General features: G+C 45.3%; 1 protein-coding gene across 3 annotated transcripts in view; it reads left to right on the top strand.

The window, feature by feature from the left end:
* LOC126543943 (fibroblast growth factor receptor 2-like) overlaps window positions 1-6,768 on the top strand; it is an 85,975-nt gene extending 79,207 nt beyond the window's left edge. For all 3 annotated transcript variants that reach the window (XM_050191108.3, XM_055061415.2, XM_055061416.2), the window contains 3 exons: window positions 29-166; window positions 1,725-1,830; window positions 4,556-6,768. In XM_050191108.3, coding sequence (XP_050047065.1) covers window positions 29-166; window positions 1,725-1,830; window positions 4,556-4,654 — 343 coding nt within the window. In that variant the 3' untranslated portion in view covers window positions 4,655-6,768. The remainder of the gene's footprint in view (window positions 1-28; window positions 167-1,724; window positions 1,831-4,555) is intronic.
* Window positions 6,769-16,081: the final 9,313 nt, after the last annotated feature.

The raw sequence follows: 16,081 nt of genomic DNA on the forward strand, positions 1-16,081 counted from the left end.
GCACTTGATTTTGCTTGTATGCCTGCAGATGGTCTTATGGCATCCTTCTGTGGGAGATCATGACACTCGGTGGCACACCGTACCCGTCTGTGCCCATCGAAAAGCTGTTCCAGTTGCTCAGAGACGGACACAGGATGGAGAAACCGCAGGGCTGTTCGCTTGAAGTGTGAGTACCGCTGAGTTCTCCTGTACAGGAAGGGAGGCGATGTCTAGGCACAGTACCGCGAAGCAGCACAACCAAGAAACAACAAATAGAATCACTTTTTTTTTCTGCATGAATGCAGTAAGAAATATACATGCGGCGAAAGTTGAACATTTTGAAAATGACACGCTTGTAAAACACTAGAATATCACGTACCTTGACGGAACAATTTTAGACTACATGTTGTCTTCTCACTTTTCGCATCCATTTACACATCGTGCTCTATTAGTACAGACGATGATCATGAGTTCCAACCAGGATCGCAGTAATAGCAATGATTTGACCGATGTGTAATGAGATCTAATTTGGCAGATTGGTTATAGAGCTTGTTAGTCCTGCTTTCTCTTATCTTTAACACTCAAGGTTCTCGTAAGGCACTCGTGGGTGTCGCAGGTGCCTCATAAGGCATTCTTAGGTGTCTTTAACGCGTCTTCATGAAAGAAATCAGAGAGCACGAAGCCCAACAAAAAATTTGCCATGGCCAAAGACGGGACGCGGTCGCGGCACTCCGCGTGGTGCCTGACGCGCTGATTTCGCACAATTTCACAGAGTAAAATGTATTTTGTAAGACAGTCTGTTATACGTTTTGTGTTTTTAGTACTTATCAAGCAATGCTGTCGAGGCTACGGGAGTATTGCTGGACAGAGCTTTGGTCCGTCAGAGTACTTTCATGCACGTCGTGCATGCGGTGGGCTGAGTGCTCTGTTCGTCTTTACGAACCAAACCTACTGGAATGGAGAGTTCTGGGTTGATCTTGACCTACGTCGGGAAGTTTTAACTTGCACTGAAATCTCAGCATGCGGAACCTTTCGCCGGAACGCGGCTGCCGCAGCCGCTCATAGATGGCGCGATGCTCGTGCGGAACAGCATGAGCGCCGCATAGCATTGAGCAGCATCGGGCGACGTGACGGGTAAACAGCTCTAGAAGAGATTAGGAAAAGCAATAACGACGCAGACTACGACGCTCTATCTTTTTTTTTTTTTAACAAAACGTGTAAGATCTATTTCATACTCGGAGATCTTAGCACATCAATTGTGTGTCATCAATAATGGTTGTTAACGCAAGCTTATTTAGCCTAATCTGTGGACTAACAGCATATCAGAGGGAGTGCAAAGTTCGCTAAAGGACCATCAAGAGAAAGAAATGTTGTGGTTTGACGGACGCAACCTCAACTACTATACATTTGAATGCCTGGTCGTGTTGACCTGGACAATTCCGCGATTTTTGTCGCCACACCGCACGAACAGTAAACATGTGTGTTCGAAGTTCTGGCTGAACCTGATACCATAAAACTAGTGATCTGCTCCTAACAAACTACAATGTTACAATCGAAGAGATGTCGCCTAAGCGACATGCAGCAAGCACAGCAAAGAACTGCAGTGTGTGCGCTTTTCGATTTAGGCAGCCGTTTCTATACTGACAGATTTGTTTTCGAGATCTCTTAGGACAGAAAGCAGGTGGTCGACTGCACGCCGGTGGTTGGGTCCGTTGTCATTACATTGGTGATTCGTATCGTTGCAGGTATGTGATAATGAGGGAATGCTGGAACCAGTCGCCATACCAGCGGCCAACCTTCACGGAACTCGTAGAGGACCTCGACCGGATCTTGACCTTCGCCACGGACCAGGTAATCAATTTTGCAGCAAAATAACCAGCCGTCTACAATCTGCTATGCTTTGTGTGAGGGAACAGAAGGACGTGTAAAGGGTGCATTATGTCGCTTTACTTAAGTCGACCTTATTCGCAGAACAGCCCTCTGCGGGTTTTCTTTTTTTTTTTTTTAATTTCCGGAGCTAAAACGTCATATGTGAAGCTATACTGCCTGGGTTGCCAGGATTAACTACTTTGCGCCAAACTGGCTACTCTTGAAGGCTCGTGGTGGAAAAAAATTTCGGGTTGGCTACATGACTACTTTTTGGTTACTTTTAGGAACAGCATTCTCAAAAAAAAAAAAAAAACTACACAGAAGCAAGCCCAAGTATTATGCTCATATCGGTACAATTCACTGCACTACGTCATTTATAGCACCCCAACGCATACGCAACGCATAGCATACGCAACGTACAACGGCCATCATCACCACATGTACTTGTTTGAAGGGGACGATGCAACCTCTACCATAATGAGGATCGAGGGTATACATTGAAGATCAAGTTTGGACTGGTGGATAGGAACCTTTACCTGTTCGGGATTTGTTATCCTTCTGCAAGTGACTACCGTGTCATTGTAGTTGAACGATAGTAACGGCGTATTTGTCGGTTCCCCAATTCTAGCTTTCTGTATAGTAATTTGTCCGTGTTATTCCTGTTCCTCAACTCAACTTTGAAAAGAAATATTAGCTACTCAGACTATTTTATCTCCGAGAAATTATGCTAATGTGAACTCACTATATGTATATAGTTGAACTCTTGTAACAGCAAGTTATTCGCGTCCACAATTCTGGTAGTTTTTGGAGCCACATATTGATGTGTTCGTGTTCATTTTATCAATATCATCGGGGACCATGGGGACCGCAGGGAGTGGCAGCTTATATTTGTCCTGTAATCAACAATAAAGGAGACGTTCCACGGACTGAACCTGAAGGTGTGCTCTTGAATAGGTTATGTCAGTTGAGCATTCCAGCTAAAGAGAACGTGCAGTGTGTCCTAAGACACGTTGTTAGACGAATCGAGGGGCGCTGAAAAGAACCATCCCAAAAGGAGCAGTATCGGGCTTGGCGACAGCAATGTTTTTCCTTACGTGATTGACCGCGGCAGCAGCTTGGCGAATTCTTTGACTACAGCACCTGCAGTAAACAGGCTGCTTTTTGGCTGCTCCTTGAGATTTTTTGGCCGATTTTCACTGTTTGGACCTGGAAACCCTGCTTACAGCTTCGCAGGACTGTGTACCGAGCGTGCATTAACTATCCGCAGGCTGCGACGCGTCAGAACCTAGAAATATTCCCGACATCAACTCGGCTATGAGGTGCAGCACATGCGATTCACCTTTGTTAGTATTTGAGCAAACAGGAAGCCTCGCCTGCACAGAAGTGAAGCAGCACATTTTACGATGAATCGCTCTGCTTGCAGCCGTATGTGTATACCGGATCTAATTGGAGAATCAATGTTCAACGTCGCGAAACTATATATATATTGTGGGAGAATCTTGGGAGAAAAACGTATTTCTGCATGCAGCGCGTCTAGCAAGCGTGTACACATAGCATAACACCGGAAAGACGACTACAACGTTGCGAAACTTCACAATTATAGTTCAGCTACCGCATTTGTACTATACACAAATCTTTCCGTCCCCTTTTCCCTTTCCCCAGTGTAGGGTAGCCAACCGGGCTCAGTCCTGGTTAACCTCCCTACCTTTCCTTTATCATTTGCTCTCTCTCTCTCTCTCTCTCTCTCTCTTTCTCTCACACACACACACACACATATATATATATTCTACCACTGAACCACCGACGCTGTGTCTTACCAGTACTCACCTACGGGGCAGAAACCTGGAGACTTACGAAAAGGGTTCTGCTGAAATTGAGGACGACGCAACGAGCCATGGAAAGAAGAATGATAGGTGTAACGTTAAGGGATAAGAAAAGAGCAGATTGGGTGAGGGAACAAACGCGGGTAAATGACATCTTAGTTGAAATCAAGAAAAAGAAATGGGCATGGGCCGGACATGTAATGAGGAGGGAAGATAACCGATGGTCATTAAGGGTTACGGACTGGATTCCAAGGGAAGGAAAGCGTAGTAGGGGGCGGCAGAAAGTTAGGTGGGCGGATGACATTAAGACGTTTGCAGGGACAACATGGCCACAATTAGTACATGACCGGGGTAGTTGGAGAAGTATGGGAGAGGCCTTTGCCCTGCAGTGGGCGTAACTAGGCTGATGATATATATATATATATATATATATATATATATATATATATATATATATTTAGCGAACACTTTAGCGAACACTTTGAAACATCTTCAAACATTGCCTCTGGCAGATAGCACAAATCTTGTTCATGAAGTGCTCTACTCGAAGAGACGGACAATACTTGCAAAAAAAATTGAGATGCAAAATCGACAAATTAATAAAAATACACTAATTAAGTATTTAACTAATTACATTATGGCCCATATTGCAATTTACAAATGCTAGCAGTGGAGTTCGCAAGGCGGATCCACTTGGAACGAATTTTCAAGATGACACTAGTTTCGAGATATAAATTCCCGAACATTGCGGAGAAATGCATTGGCGTTCCAACTAATTTGTTAACAAAACGTCGTTTCATGCACTGAAGCACACAAGTAACTTGTGTGCTTACGTGACGCCTCTGCGTGCTTGGCTGATGACGAGCCACTCTTCTCCTCCGCAGGAGTACCTGGACCTGTCTATTCCCGTGCTGGACACGCCGCCCAGCTCCTCCGAGAGCGACTCCTCTCTCTCCTTCGCCGCGCACCACACGGCCGTGTGAAGATGCGGCCGAGCCCTAGTCGCGCGACTGCTCCCCCGGCCTCTCGGCGCCCGCCCTGGCCACCCGCTGCTAGACAGCCTGTCCTGCGCAGTGGTGCTCGCTTTCGGCGCGAGGCAGCGTCCTCTGTAAAAAGCTGTGAATAGTTGGATGTAAAATGAAAAGTTGATGTTATTTATTATGTAAGTATCGCTCGTTTCAGGGATATGACTTCATGCACATTACTGTCACGCGGAGCAGCGAACTCGCGCTGGATCGCGTTAGATTTCAAAGGTGCCGCAGAGGACACAATATATTTAGCTTAGCTTCGAGCGAGCTTAACGTGACCGCACTGAGCGGGTATTCCTGCTATTTTCTCCCAAGTGCAATGGTCTCCCAAGTGCAATGGCCGTTTCCTCAATGCGCCCAAATGTTCAACAATGTAGTACGTTGCTCTCTCCAGTTCGCACCGCACGGGCAGCTGGAAATCGTCTTTCTTCCGGTGTCCCGCCAGCTGTTCACGTGCAGTAGTCCGTTTTTCAGTACCCCACAGCAGTTTACTTCACCCCTGCCTCCCAGACACCACCGCCATAGGTATCGCATAGAGGCACCTTCCAAACGGCGGAGTTTGAACGAACGCCGAATAGCTATCTGTAGACGTCCATGTTGTACTTGCGAGGGAAAGAACACTTTCCAAACCTCACAAAACGATGTATCGTTATACATTTTATTTCCGAACAAATCCCACGCGCTCGCTACTAGCGTGTGCGTCCCTGCCTCTCTCTGAACCTGATAGCTTAAAGCTCCGTCCGCCTCGACTGCGAACAAAGGCAGAAGCCGAGGCGTACTACATCGTGCTTATGCGATGCCCGCAAAGACGTCCAAACGAAAGCCAGCGCGCTAAGCCAACAGGAACGCCACAAGCGCGCATCTCATGCCGGTTCCAGCACAAGCACGGCGGACCGGATGTGAGATGTACGCGCAGAGAGTTGAATTAACTAGATGCCCTTGCTTGGCGAATGCTGAATTTGGCAAGTAGCTCTGCAAGCGTCGCATACCCGTAGACTGTCGCAGTTCGTCTACAAAGCGCGCTCCTCTTGAGAGCGTCACAATCGCGCTGACCGCTGAACCTCCAACTGTATGTTGCCACCGTCAATGTCTCGTACTGATCAAACAGGGCCGTGCAAAAGGCAGACATTTGTCATTATATAAACTGCCTAAAGCTGTCAGGACGTATTATACAATGTCAGAATCGTAACTCCCCTCCGTGTCATGAGCAGCGAAAAAAAAAAAATGCAAGCAGCTCTTCAGTGACAGTGAACTTAGCCCAGTGCCATTTTGAGGTGCAATGGCTCTCGGGTGAGATCCAACGGTGCACCTCGGCTTTTCAGCAGGCTGCCGCAACGCTGTAGCTTCCTTGCACTGTTGGCCAACCGTGTTAAAGAACAAGGAGTCTGTGAGAATATTCCAGCCTGTAAGTGATTGCATGTAAAATAAAATATTGGCATGTGAAAAGAGCCCCACGTTTTTCTATGCCCTCATTTGAAACGTCACGAAAAAAAAAAAGAACACTGATAATAGAGAATAATTAGCCATGATAGTCCTCTCAAGCAGCTAGATATTTATTACCTAATAACAAAATACTTGCAGGATTCAAGTCATGGTGGTTAAACAATTGGTTCAAACTCTTCTTCACGATGTTTTCCAGCAAGACTGAAGACTTCAACAAACCAACGTCCTTTCATAATTTTCTGGCACCAAACAACGCAATTTTGCACGGCCTTGTCTTGTGCAGTGTTTGCAACAGTGTTTAAGAATGTAAGTGCAATGCGTGAAATACATCGCTGTTTACGAATATTGCGCAATCCGCTTCTGTAGACACAACACACAGTTGGTCAAACACGCTCTTGTCAGTCTGTGTGCGCGGGAAATGTGTCAACTACGTGACTTACCATGTACACGCAGCCAGTCGGTAACACTGAAAAAGATTTTATTTTTCACATTGACATTTGTTGAGAGAGAGAGAGTACAAATAATGTTGTCATGCTCATCATGTGTTGGCATTTATGTAAATACCACCTCTTTGCTGTCCACACTTGTTTTGGTTTCTGTAAAATAAAATCTGCTTCACAAATTGATCGTTGGAAAAAAAAATATGCTTCTTTTCCAAACGAGACACATTGCGCGTAGCGACGGCCCACCATTCCAAAAGTTCTAGAAGTTCCGGTTCAGTCATACATACATTAAAGGTACCGGCAAATGTCGGCTTTTACAGCTGGCCAAAGTGTATCAACCTTTTTTCTACACCTGTCCTCCGTCCGTGCGACCTTCGATGTGTGCTCGGGCGATTTGCACAAGCCTCTTAAAAGAGTATTCACATGAAATTGTCGACTTTTCTTTCTTTTCTTCTTTCTTTCTTCCATCTTTCTTTCTTTTTTTCTGTCTTTCTTGCGTTAAAATAAGATACTAGACCTCAAAACCCTTGAAGAAATACCGGCAAGCTTCAGATAAATAATTTACTATAGTAGCTTTCAACGAACCAGTTTCGTTTTTGTTTCCCAGGGGTTCTAGGCCTATGTGTTGTGGCGTCATGACCCACATGGTGGTCGCATGGGAGCAGGACATCGCGACGTTTTGCACAAGCCCCGGCTAACTGATGGGTGGTCTGTTATGCTGTTATATTTGCCGCCGTGGACAAAGCTGTAGCATATAATGCAGCATTACAAATTGTAGAAAACGAATTGGCGTTTCCAAATACATTGGGTGCAATAAAAATATTTAATAAGCAATTTTTAGAAATTTCGGGAAGCCGAAATTTTTAGGCCACTTGAGAAAGATAAAATCTGTATATCAACAAAAAATAAACATCATAAGAAATTCAGAGTATACGTTTCACAGATGAACGTTCCAAGAACACGTTCGTAAAATGTAATCAGCACGCAATCGCGCTTTGGGTTCAAAACACAAAGAGGTTAGTCTATCCGGCGCCCATGTCATGCAGTGAAGCATTTCCTCTGCTTCCTGAAGCGAAGGCAGACTGTGCATTTCTGGCAGCAAACGTTCATTTTTGGTTCCACTTGGGGCTCCAGGTAGCACATATATTCGTATCACCTCTTCTACATCTTAATGCGTTGGTGGCGAAGTTCCGGCACTGGTTTTTGAGCAGGAAGGCCTTCGCGATCTTCTCTGTCGAGCCCCAGCAGCTGCTGGACGAGCTTGGTTCTGAACAACTGCCGGAAGTTGGCTTCTCTGAAACTGAAACTGCGAAAAACGTCGTGAAAATGCCAACTTCTGTATGTTGGACGTGCGGAAGCCGTCTTGAAGTGCGCTTTAAAGGAGTAAACCCGCTCAGAGCCCTAACCTAAGCTTACCGCCGGATCGCTGCAGACATTTAATTTCAGTTATCATCATACAGCGCTCTGAGATCGCCAATCTGGCTATGTAATGTCGGTCTAAAACTTACTACTGGTGCTCTGATCACAAGAATTTGACGTTGACGCGCCACGGCCCCTAACCACACGCTTTAGTTTTTTACTTTTTTTATTGTGTCGGAAGCAGCGAAAGGCAGATTTTTGCTACAAAGACGCCTTCGCAAACACACCTCAGTTTTTTAAAGGTATAGCTACAGAAACACGAAACTGATTCATAAAGCCTTGTTCCTGGTCTATACGAATTACGCAATCTATCTGAGAAACTATTTCAACATTCTGAAATTGGAGATCGAAATCATCAGTCACCGGTGATCGATTATAATAGGCGCGGTACGTAACTGATTTCAGGAATCTGATGCACTTTGGCAATGACAGAAATTCAAGAAGGAAACAGCCCGTAACCATATGTGCGTGAATGTGTTCGCCAAAGGAGAGAAGTGTGATACCGCAGCACTGCAGACTATTTCAAAGAACGCGAATATGGCAAAATTACCCAAATAATAAATTGCCTTGACTAAATAGACATGACAGATTCATAATCTGCCTAAAAGCGAGTCATTATATTTGAATGAATAAAAATTTCGGGAAGAGGCGCCTCTGCACAGCAATTCCAGCCACCTCTACAGCAGAATCATTCGGAACAGTCCAAACATGCATCAGTCCATAAATAATATATACTACAAGTATTGTTATCCCTTATATTCGAACAGAAACAAATATTCGACAATTTGGAATAGTGAATTCTCGAATCGAATAGCGAAGACTACTCGATTCGTATTTGGAAATTCGAATATTCGTGCGCCCCTAATAAGAAAGAACACATTTAACTGGTACGTCTGGAAACTCGATCCGAACGTATTGGGTAATAAAAAATATCTAGAGTGAGTAAAGGCAAAACTCCGACAGGATGCCGACGTCGTGTCGCGCAAAAGAGGCTGAAAAATGATAAGCTTTAAGTGTCGATCAAAATGACAGTAATTCTACGCTTGGGCAAAATTTGTTTTGAGGAACGTAAATTTGAACTGCAACTCGGAAAGCTAATTGAAAATGAGACAAGAACATGTAGATCGAAGAGCAGCCCGTCTTGCTATTTGTAAGCAGGTCAAACAGTGATGGCCAACGGAGTTTGAAAGGGAAAGCACACGTGAGTTCGGAGCTGCTAACAGCTGCTACGATGGCTGTCGAAACAGTGAGTGCGCGGCGAGGTGCAATATCGCGCTCACGTTGTGCGAGTCGCACCAAGTCAATCGAACTTTGAAAGAGAGTCGAAATGATGTCAAAACGGCGTTCAGCCTCCCGAAAAGCACGCAGCTAAGTATATATGAAGATGAAAAGCAGGCAATGACAGTAATGGCCGCTTTCAACGATAGCGTGTTCGTGCTGAAAACGGGGCAGGATGCGCACTACCAGCCATAAAGACATTCAAAACGTCCTAGAAATTTGAATTCGAAAAATCAAACTTGAACTGTCGTCTGGTTACCGGAAACAGGAACTACAGTCGGTAACAACCGAGGAATGCAGTGGCAAGTGAGCTGCCGTACAAGAAAATTACGTTCTCACAGTTCCGTGACGTCATAGCGCAAGGACAATTCCTTTCAGTGTCGGCGCCTCGATCTATGGAAAGTTATGTTGCAGTGCTGAGACACAGAGGGCCGATGCTTTGCGGTGTTCTGGGTTAAGGCTTGTACTGAATTCGCAGGTGGTCGTGGATCCAAGCACATGAACCATGATGGCAAGCGGTCGTATAGTCATTCCGCGCGGCTGCCGTAGGTCGGCATACTTCCCACTCATGCGCACACTCGCTCAAACTCATTTCATAGGAGTGAGTATGAACGACGACGAAGTGTGAGCGAACGCAACCGTCGGCGAATGTCGGTGGACGTAACCTGTCGGCGTGTATGAGTGGACGTGAGTGTGAGCGCCAGTGATTGTGAGTGAGTGCAGGTGAGTCAGTTGACGTATGAACGGGAGTGAACGCCAGTAAGCTTCAACGTGAGTATCGGTTCGCACGACTGGACGTGTACATGAACAAGCGCCAGCTGTGAGTGTGAGTGGGCGCGAGTACAAACGTGAGTTGCTGTCACTCTGAGTAGGTGTAAGTGCACAAGTATACCAGCGAATGTGATGGTGAGCGGATGCGCGAACGTGAGTGAGCGCGGGTGAACGTGAACGCAAGTTACCCAGAGTGTGAACTTGGGTTTCATCGGGAATGCGTGAGAGTGCACATGAGCGCGAATCAGTGGCAGCGTGTGTGAGTGGCCGTGAACGTATGACGTGAGCGGGCGCGCCTGCGCCACAGGTCAGAACTCGTGAGTCGATTCAAGTTCAGTGTTCAACTAAAAAATATAAATCAGTAAATGAATAAAGACCGTTCGGTCTTTCTCGTCCGAGATCTATGCTTGCTTCGAAAAATCCTCGCCCTTGTCTTATTAAACGGACAATAAGGGGAATATTATGTTAGGCTTGTATTACTAAATTATGCTTCTGCAATAGGCAAGCCACCACTCTAACCGTGAGGGTAGGTTTGGCAATGCAGAAAAAAACGTAAAAATGACAGACGGGTGGCGACACCGCCCTAAGTTCCCGCACCGTGAAGTCATAGACCTTGACAGCGTCTACTCAGGTTTGGCAAAATCAAAATTGTATATGCTGCCTTAGAGAAGGGGGGAAGAGGCAATAACCTTCGAAAAAGCACTTTTTCAATCGTGATACCAGAAGATACTTCATTCAATGAAGAATATATGCTCCAAAATTCATGCGGAAACGAGCACTAGAAGCGCTTTGACATGGCGCCAAAGTTACCTCCCCCACATAAAATTCAGCTTGGCTTTCATAACGATTTGACACAACTCTTTCAAAAGAGCTAGAAACATGCAAAAGGTTCCTTTTTTTTCTTTTACAATTCACATTTGTGGTTTTGTAACCGATTTTAACCTTTCAAATTTAGGAAAATTTATCGAAAATGACAATACTGACTGTTAGCGGCAGCGCGCTTAATTCTTTGTGTATCAGCGATATTGTGCATCGTAGTTCAGATTCTTTTTAAAGAAGTCGTGCTAACAGAGTTGTCGTGTTCACGTGCAACACTCAGATGAAAATAATGCCTAATTTCCCATCATACCCGAACAAAATATTACGGCAGAACTCATCTCACCATCACTGTCGCCGGTAATGCGAATAGCATTCGAGCAATGTAGCGACAGACCGTATTCCCGAAGTGACATTTATTTAACATGTATAGTGGTAATACTGAGACTTTCGTTTTCCTGGCTATATGCCGCATACTCCGATATCATCCCACTTTGCTGTGGCACTCGCTTGCCAAGGCGATCCATGAGCACGGCGGCATGGCGACGACTGTATGACGCGGACGCAGTGACGATAGATTGATGAAGAAGGAATGATATCAATGGGACGACAGAGGCAGTATAACGACAACTGCACGACGACAATGAGGTGTCGCTTTTAACCCCTTTATCGTATACGGGACACATGTGTACCCCGAATTCGAAACACATCTCAATACACATGCTTTGTCCCTACAAGCCTACGGAGGACAATTTAAGAACTAGTTAGCTTCCGTTACCGAAATATGTTATTTCGGTTGATAGCACTATGACAAAACACTAACGAAACATTGGTAGAGTCGCACAACGATGGGGTCGACGAATTAAGTACTCGTATTGCAGATTTTTCTAATCAGTGAAGGAAGATAATGTGTGGAATGTAAAGTGCAGTGGTCGAGCGTTCTTCAAAATTCTTGGATTTAAAAGAGTTCAAAATGCTTTTTTACCAAGAAAAAGGAACTGGGCCATATGTGTCTCGTGACGAAAGGCTGGATGCCAATTGCTGGCGCTCGCTTGTGGGTGGCACGTTCACGTTCTCATAGCCGCTTGAATTGAATAAATTTGTATCCTTAGTGCCTTTACGTGTGGCTCGGTTTACTTTAGATAAAAGATTTTATTTTTCAAAATTATGGCACGAAAACAGTTTCTTCGTATCGGAAGAAAAGATTCTATAAGATTTTGTTTGGTGACAAGGACAATGAGTGTGTTTTAGCTGTTGAAAAATATTTTAACAACATTTGTGTAGAAATTGAACCAGAGCACACAGAGAAGCGAGAATATTTAAAGCCACCGAAAAAGAGAAAGAGAGTAAGTGTGCCAGCAAAAAAATACCGCAATTACTATATACTCACAAAAACTGCCTGTGTAGTAAAAGGGTCAACGAATGGAAGAAGACACAAAACCGCGTGCACCGCAGGGAACTATAGTGCATTCCTTGGTGCAAACAACCGGCGGATCTTATAACACTAAAAATATTTTCTGTTGTCATGAAGTTGGAGAGTTTCATAAAATGCTTGTAAAAGAAGGAATTTGGTACGCAGTGCGAAACGGGAACATCTTTATAACATCGCGGTAGAATAAATCAAGGCCTTTCTAGCTGTCAGCCTCCTGTTGAGCTATCACGTACTGTCAGCTCAAAGGCAACTTATGAAGTGGACTGAAAGTGAAAAATAAAATACTACCTTCGGGCGTTCTTCGAATTCCTGGACAATGGAGTAAACATTGTCTACGCCATGTACGTCAAAGAATGACATTGCTGCAGTTCTGCCAAGCAGTTGCACAGATTATTATTGAAATGTTTTGAGCTGAGAGCAGAGCACAAGTCCTGAGCAGATATGCAGACGCATAAGAATGCACGCAAAACAAGAAGCTCCCCCACACCTAATTATAAAAGCTGCCGCTCGCAAGAGGTGCACGGATTGTTGCAACTCAAAGTTCGAAAGCCGCGTATTTGCCTTCTGCAATATTTTCAATGTTCACTTGCGCTTCGACCCTACCCCAAAAAATTGCTTCAGGGGGTTCTACGGTGAAAGCAGCTAAGAAGCCCACATAAATGTTCGACTCGCTTAAAGTACATAGGGACACATGTGTCCCAGAGAATATCGTATAAGCTATTAGAAATATATTTTCGAAAAGTCTTTCATTATTATTTCCAGGGCCCAAATAAAGAAAAAAATACAATAGATCGATAATTTCTCGGCTCATTGGCTTATGTACTTTAGGGGGTTAAATTATGACGATGATGCAACGACAACAGCGTGACGACGAAGACATCAGGACAATGAGATGACGACGATGGCGTCACCACGACGGTGTGACGACAACCGGATGAAGAAGCTGGAACGATGACGCAGGCTTGAGTACAACAGTATGACAACGGACGCATGACAGCGTCTGTTTGACGACGACGCAATGGCGACGATGGCGTGACAACGGAGGCATGATCACGACTGAATGACGACAGCATGGTTGCAATAGAATGAACATGAATGATGTCGATGGATCGACGAAGGTGATATGACGACGACGGGAGGACGACAATGGGATTACGTTACTTAAGTGAAGGCGATCGTGAAACGACACCCTGACGACGATGGAATGATGACACGATGGCATTCAGATGATCCCATAGACAGGGTGTCCCGCATAACTTGAGCCAAAAATTTAAAAATTAAAGGCGCGTCGGAAGCGAATCCGCAAGCTGCTGCGTTTGTTTCGTTTCGCTCCGTGTGTACGATCTTGCGAGCTGTACACGAGAACGCCCACGTTATCGTCTTGCTGCTTCTGCGAAATGGATCCCTCAGTGCACGCAAGTTTGGAGAGGCTGGCCCGGATCATGGATCTGCACGTCGTTGTATTGCTAGCACCAGACTAGCGGTGTGATAAGTCAGTGCCACATGAACACTGAGGTAGACGCGGGCGTATCAAAGAGCATGATCGAGCGCTGGAACACGGTAGAAAATGACAGTTTCGTTCTGTGCGCGCGCGACTGCACGACTTGGGAACAAGCAGACAAAACGGAAGTGCGTACATCTCCCTTGCTACGGTATGAAGTAAAACAAAGACACGCACACGTTCGGTTTGTAGGTTTTATTAGTTCTCTATACTTTAATTCGTCTGTTGAAGAAACAGATCAAACAACTGCTGTCGCCTCGAATAATTCTCGAAGTTCCGCGTCACAGTGAGTGACGTCACAGCACTGCGAACTACGTAAGCGCACTTGTGCGACTACGTAGTTTCCCCTATGCTATGCTTGGTGCCATGGTTTGATGGCTTGTTATGATATGACTAATAAAAATCGGGCCCTTCGGTTTCCTTTCTTCTTGTTTATATAAGAGGAACCGCTTTATTTCTCCGGGGGCGGGCTATGACGACAAAGAAGACGCGACGTGCGCTGATCTCTCTTGGACAGTGCCACAGGGATATTTGCTCAACCGTGGAGGATTTTATAATTGCTACAAAGAGATTGTCTTGAATTCTTAAACATTTTATTTTTGTTCATTTCCTCCAGTTAGCTTTACCATTTTCAGTTTTTAATAAAGATAATTTCATCCAAATCTTGGCCAATCCCCCACAGTGGGTGTGCGCCATCGCATAAGGAATACCATACCATACCATACCATATGTACAGATGTACGCCTCGTTCCTGCCATTCCTGCTCGTTCGCTGCGGCTTCTGTCACTTGGCCAGGTTTTGGGTGATATTGGGCTTTACTAATCTTATTTATTGAGCTCTCACTAATTCTAACGCCACCTTCATCCTAGGCTGATGTCCATAAACTCCCCAGGCAGGGGTTTTTCCCCATGGGCGGCCTCTATTCCAACGGATGAATTACCTCTAGATTTGTTCATTCGCAGTGGTGTGAGCAACATCCCGGTGGCTCTGGTTCCTTCAAATGGAGGCTTTATACGTCTGACCAACCCCCATGCGATCCAGAAAGCTCTGCAAGCTGCTACCTCTTCATACCAGACCATCACGGAAGTGAGGCAGTTCGGCCGCGGAGGTATCGTGTGTCGATCGCCAGACCAGTCCTGTGTCGCGGATTTGCTAAATTGCTCATCATTCGCGTCATTACCGGTGAGTGTCTTCATCCCTGCTCACCTCGCCTGCACTAAGGGAATAGTAAGAGGTGTCGATGCTGATCTTTCTCCCGCTGAAACACTTGAGAGATTGTCTGGGACTGGAGTAATCGCTGTTTACCGATGCAATCGAGTGGTAGACATGAAGCGGGTCCCAACAGAATCAGTGATAGCAACTTTTGCTGGAACTTCCTGCCCGTCAGAGCTAAAGGTGTGGCCCCTTGTGTTCAGAGTTGAACCCCTGGCGTCGCGTCCGATTCAATGCCGCAATTGCTGGCGATACGGCCGTAGTATGGCAGGGTGTAAATCAAGACAACGTTGTTGCGCATGTGGGGGAGAACACGCTCAAAGTGATTGTAATGCCCAAGAAGAGCGATGCTGTCTCTGTGATGGAAATCATCCAGCCAATTATTTAAACTGTTCTGTTAGGGCTCAAGAATTACAGGTGATTGAAATAATTGATCGTCGACGCTGCTCTAGGATGGAGGCCATAAACATTGTGAAAGAAAGGGCACCTGGCTATGCGGGGACAATAGGCAGACAAAATCTTACCACGGACCGATCACTTACTGCAACTATAGAGGCCGCTGTGGAAAAGGCAGTTACTAAAGCTATGGAAAGGTTGGCAATGAGCCTTGGTGAATGTATCTCACAAGCCGTTTCTAGTCATTTATCTCATTTGATGCAAACTACCTGCCCAGCTCCTGTACCAACGCAAACAGTTGATCCTGAGCACCAAACTAGCCATGAAAGATCAGACGCCAATCCTTGCAATAATGATATTGGACTTTCAACTCCCTCTTCCGCGGGCCCTACAATTTGTCACCTGATTAATACAGATTTGGAGATGACAGAGGTAGAACAAAATGCTCGAGCATATAAAAGAACCATGTCTTCTATTAGTGAAGACTCCTCCCCCGGTCCTCACTCAAAAGGTAAGAAAAGTCAGTCCAGTGTTGTGCTAAAGGATAACATTCCACAGAAGGCAGTTTCGACTGCGGCACTTTCCAAAACATAGGATCACTAAAAGTGCTTCAGTGGAACTGCCGCTCTTTATGTTCGGCATCAGTAGATTTAACTTGTTTAACTTCTCAA

Source organism: Dermacentor andersoni, chromosome 1, assembly GCF_023375885.2.
Source record: "Dermacentor andersoni chromosome 1, qqDerAnde1_hic_scaffold, whole genome shotgun sequence".
NCBI classification, from domain to species: domain Eukaryota; kingdom Metazoa; phylum Arthropoda; class Arachnida; order Ixodida; family Ixodidae; genus Dermacentor; species Dermacentor andersoni.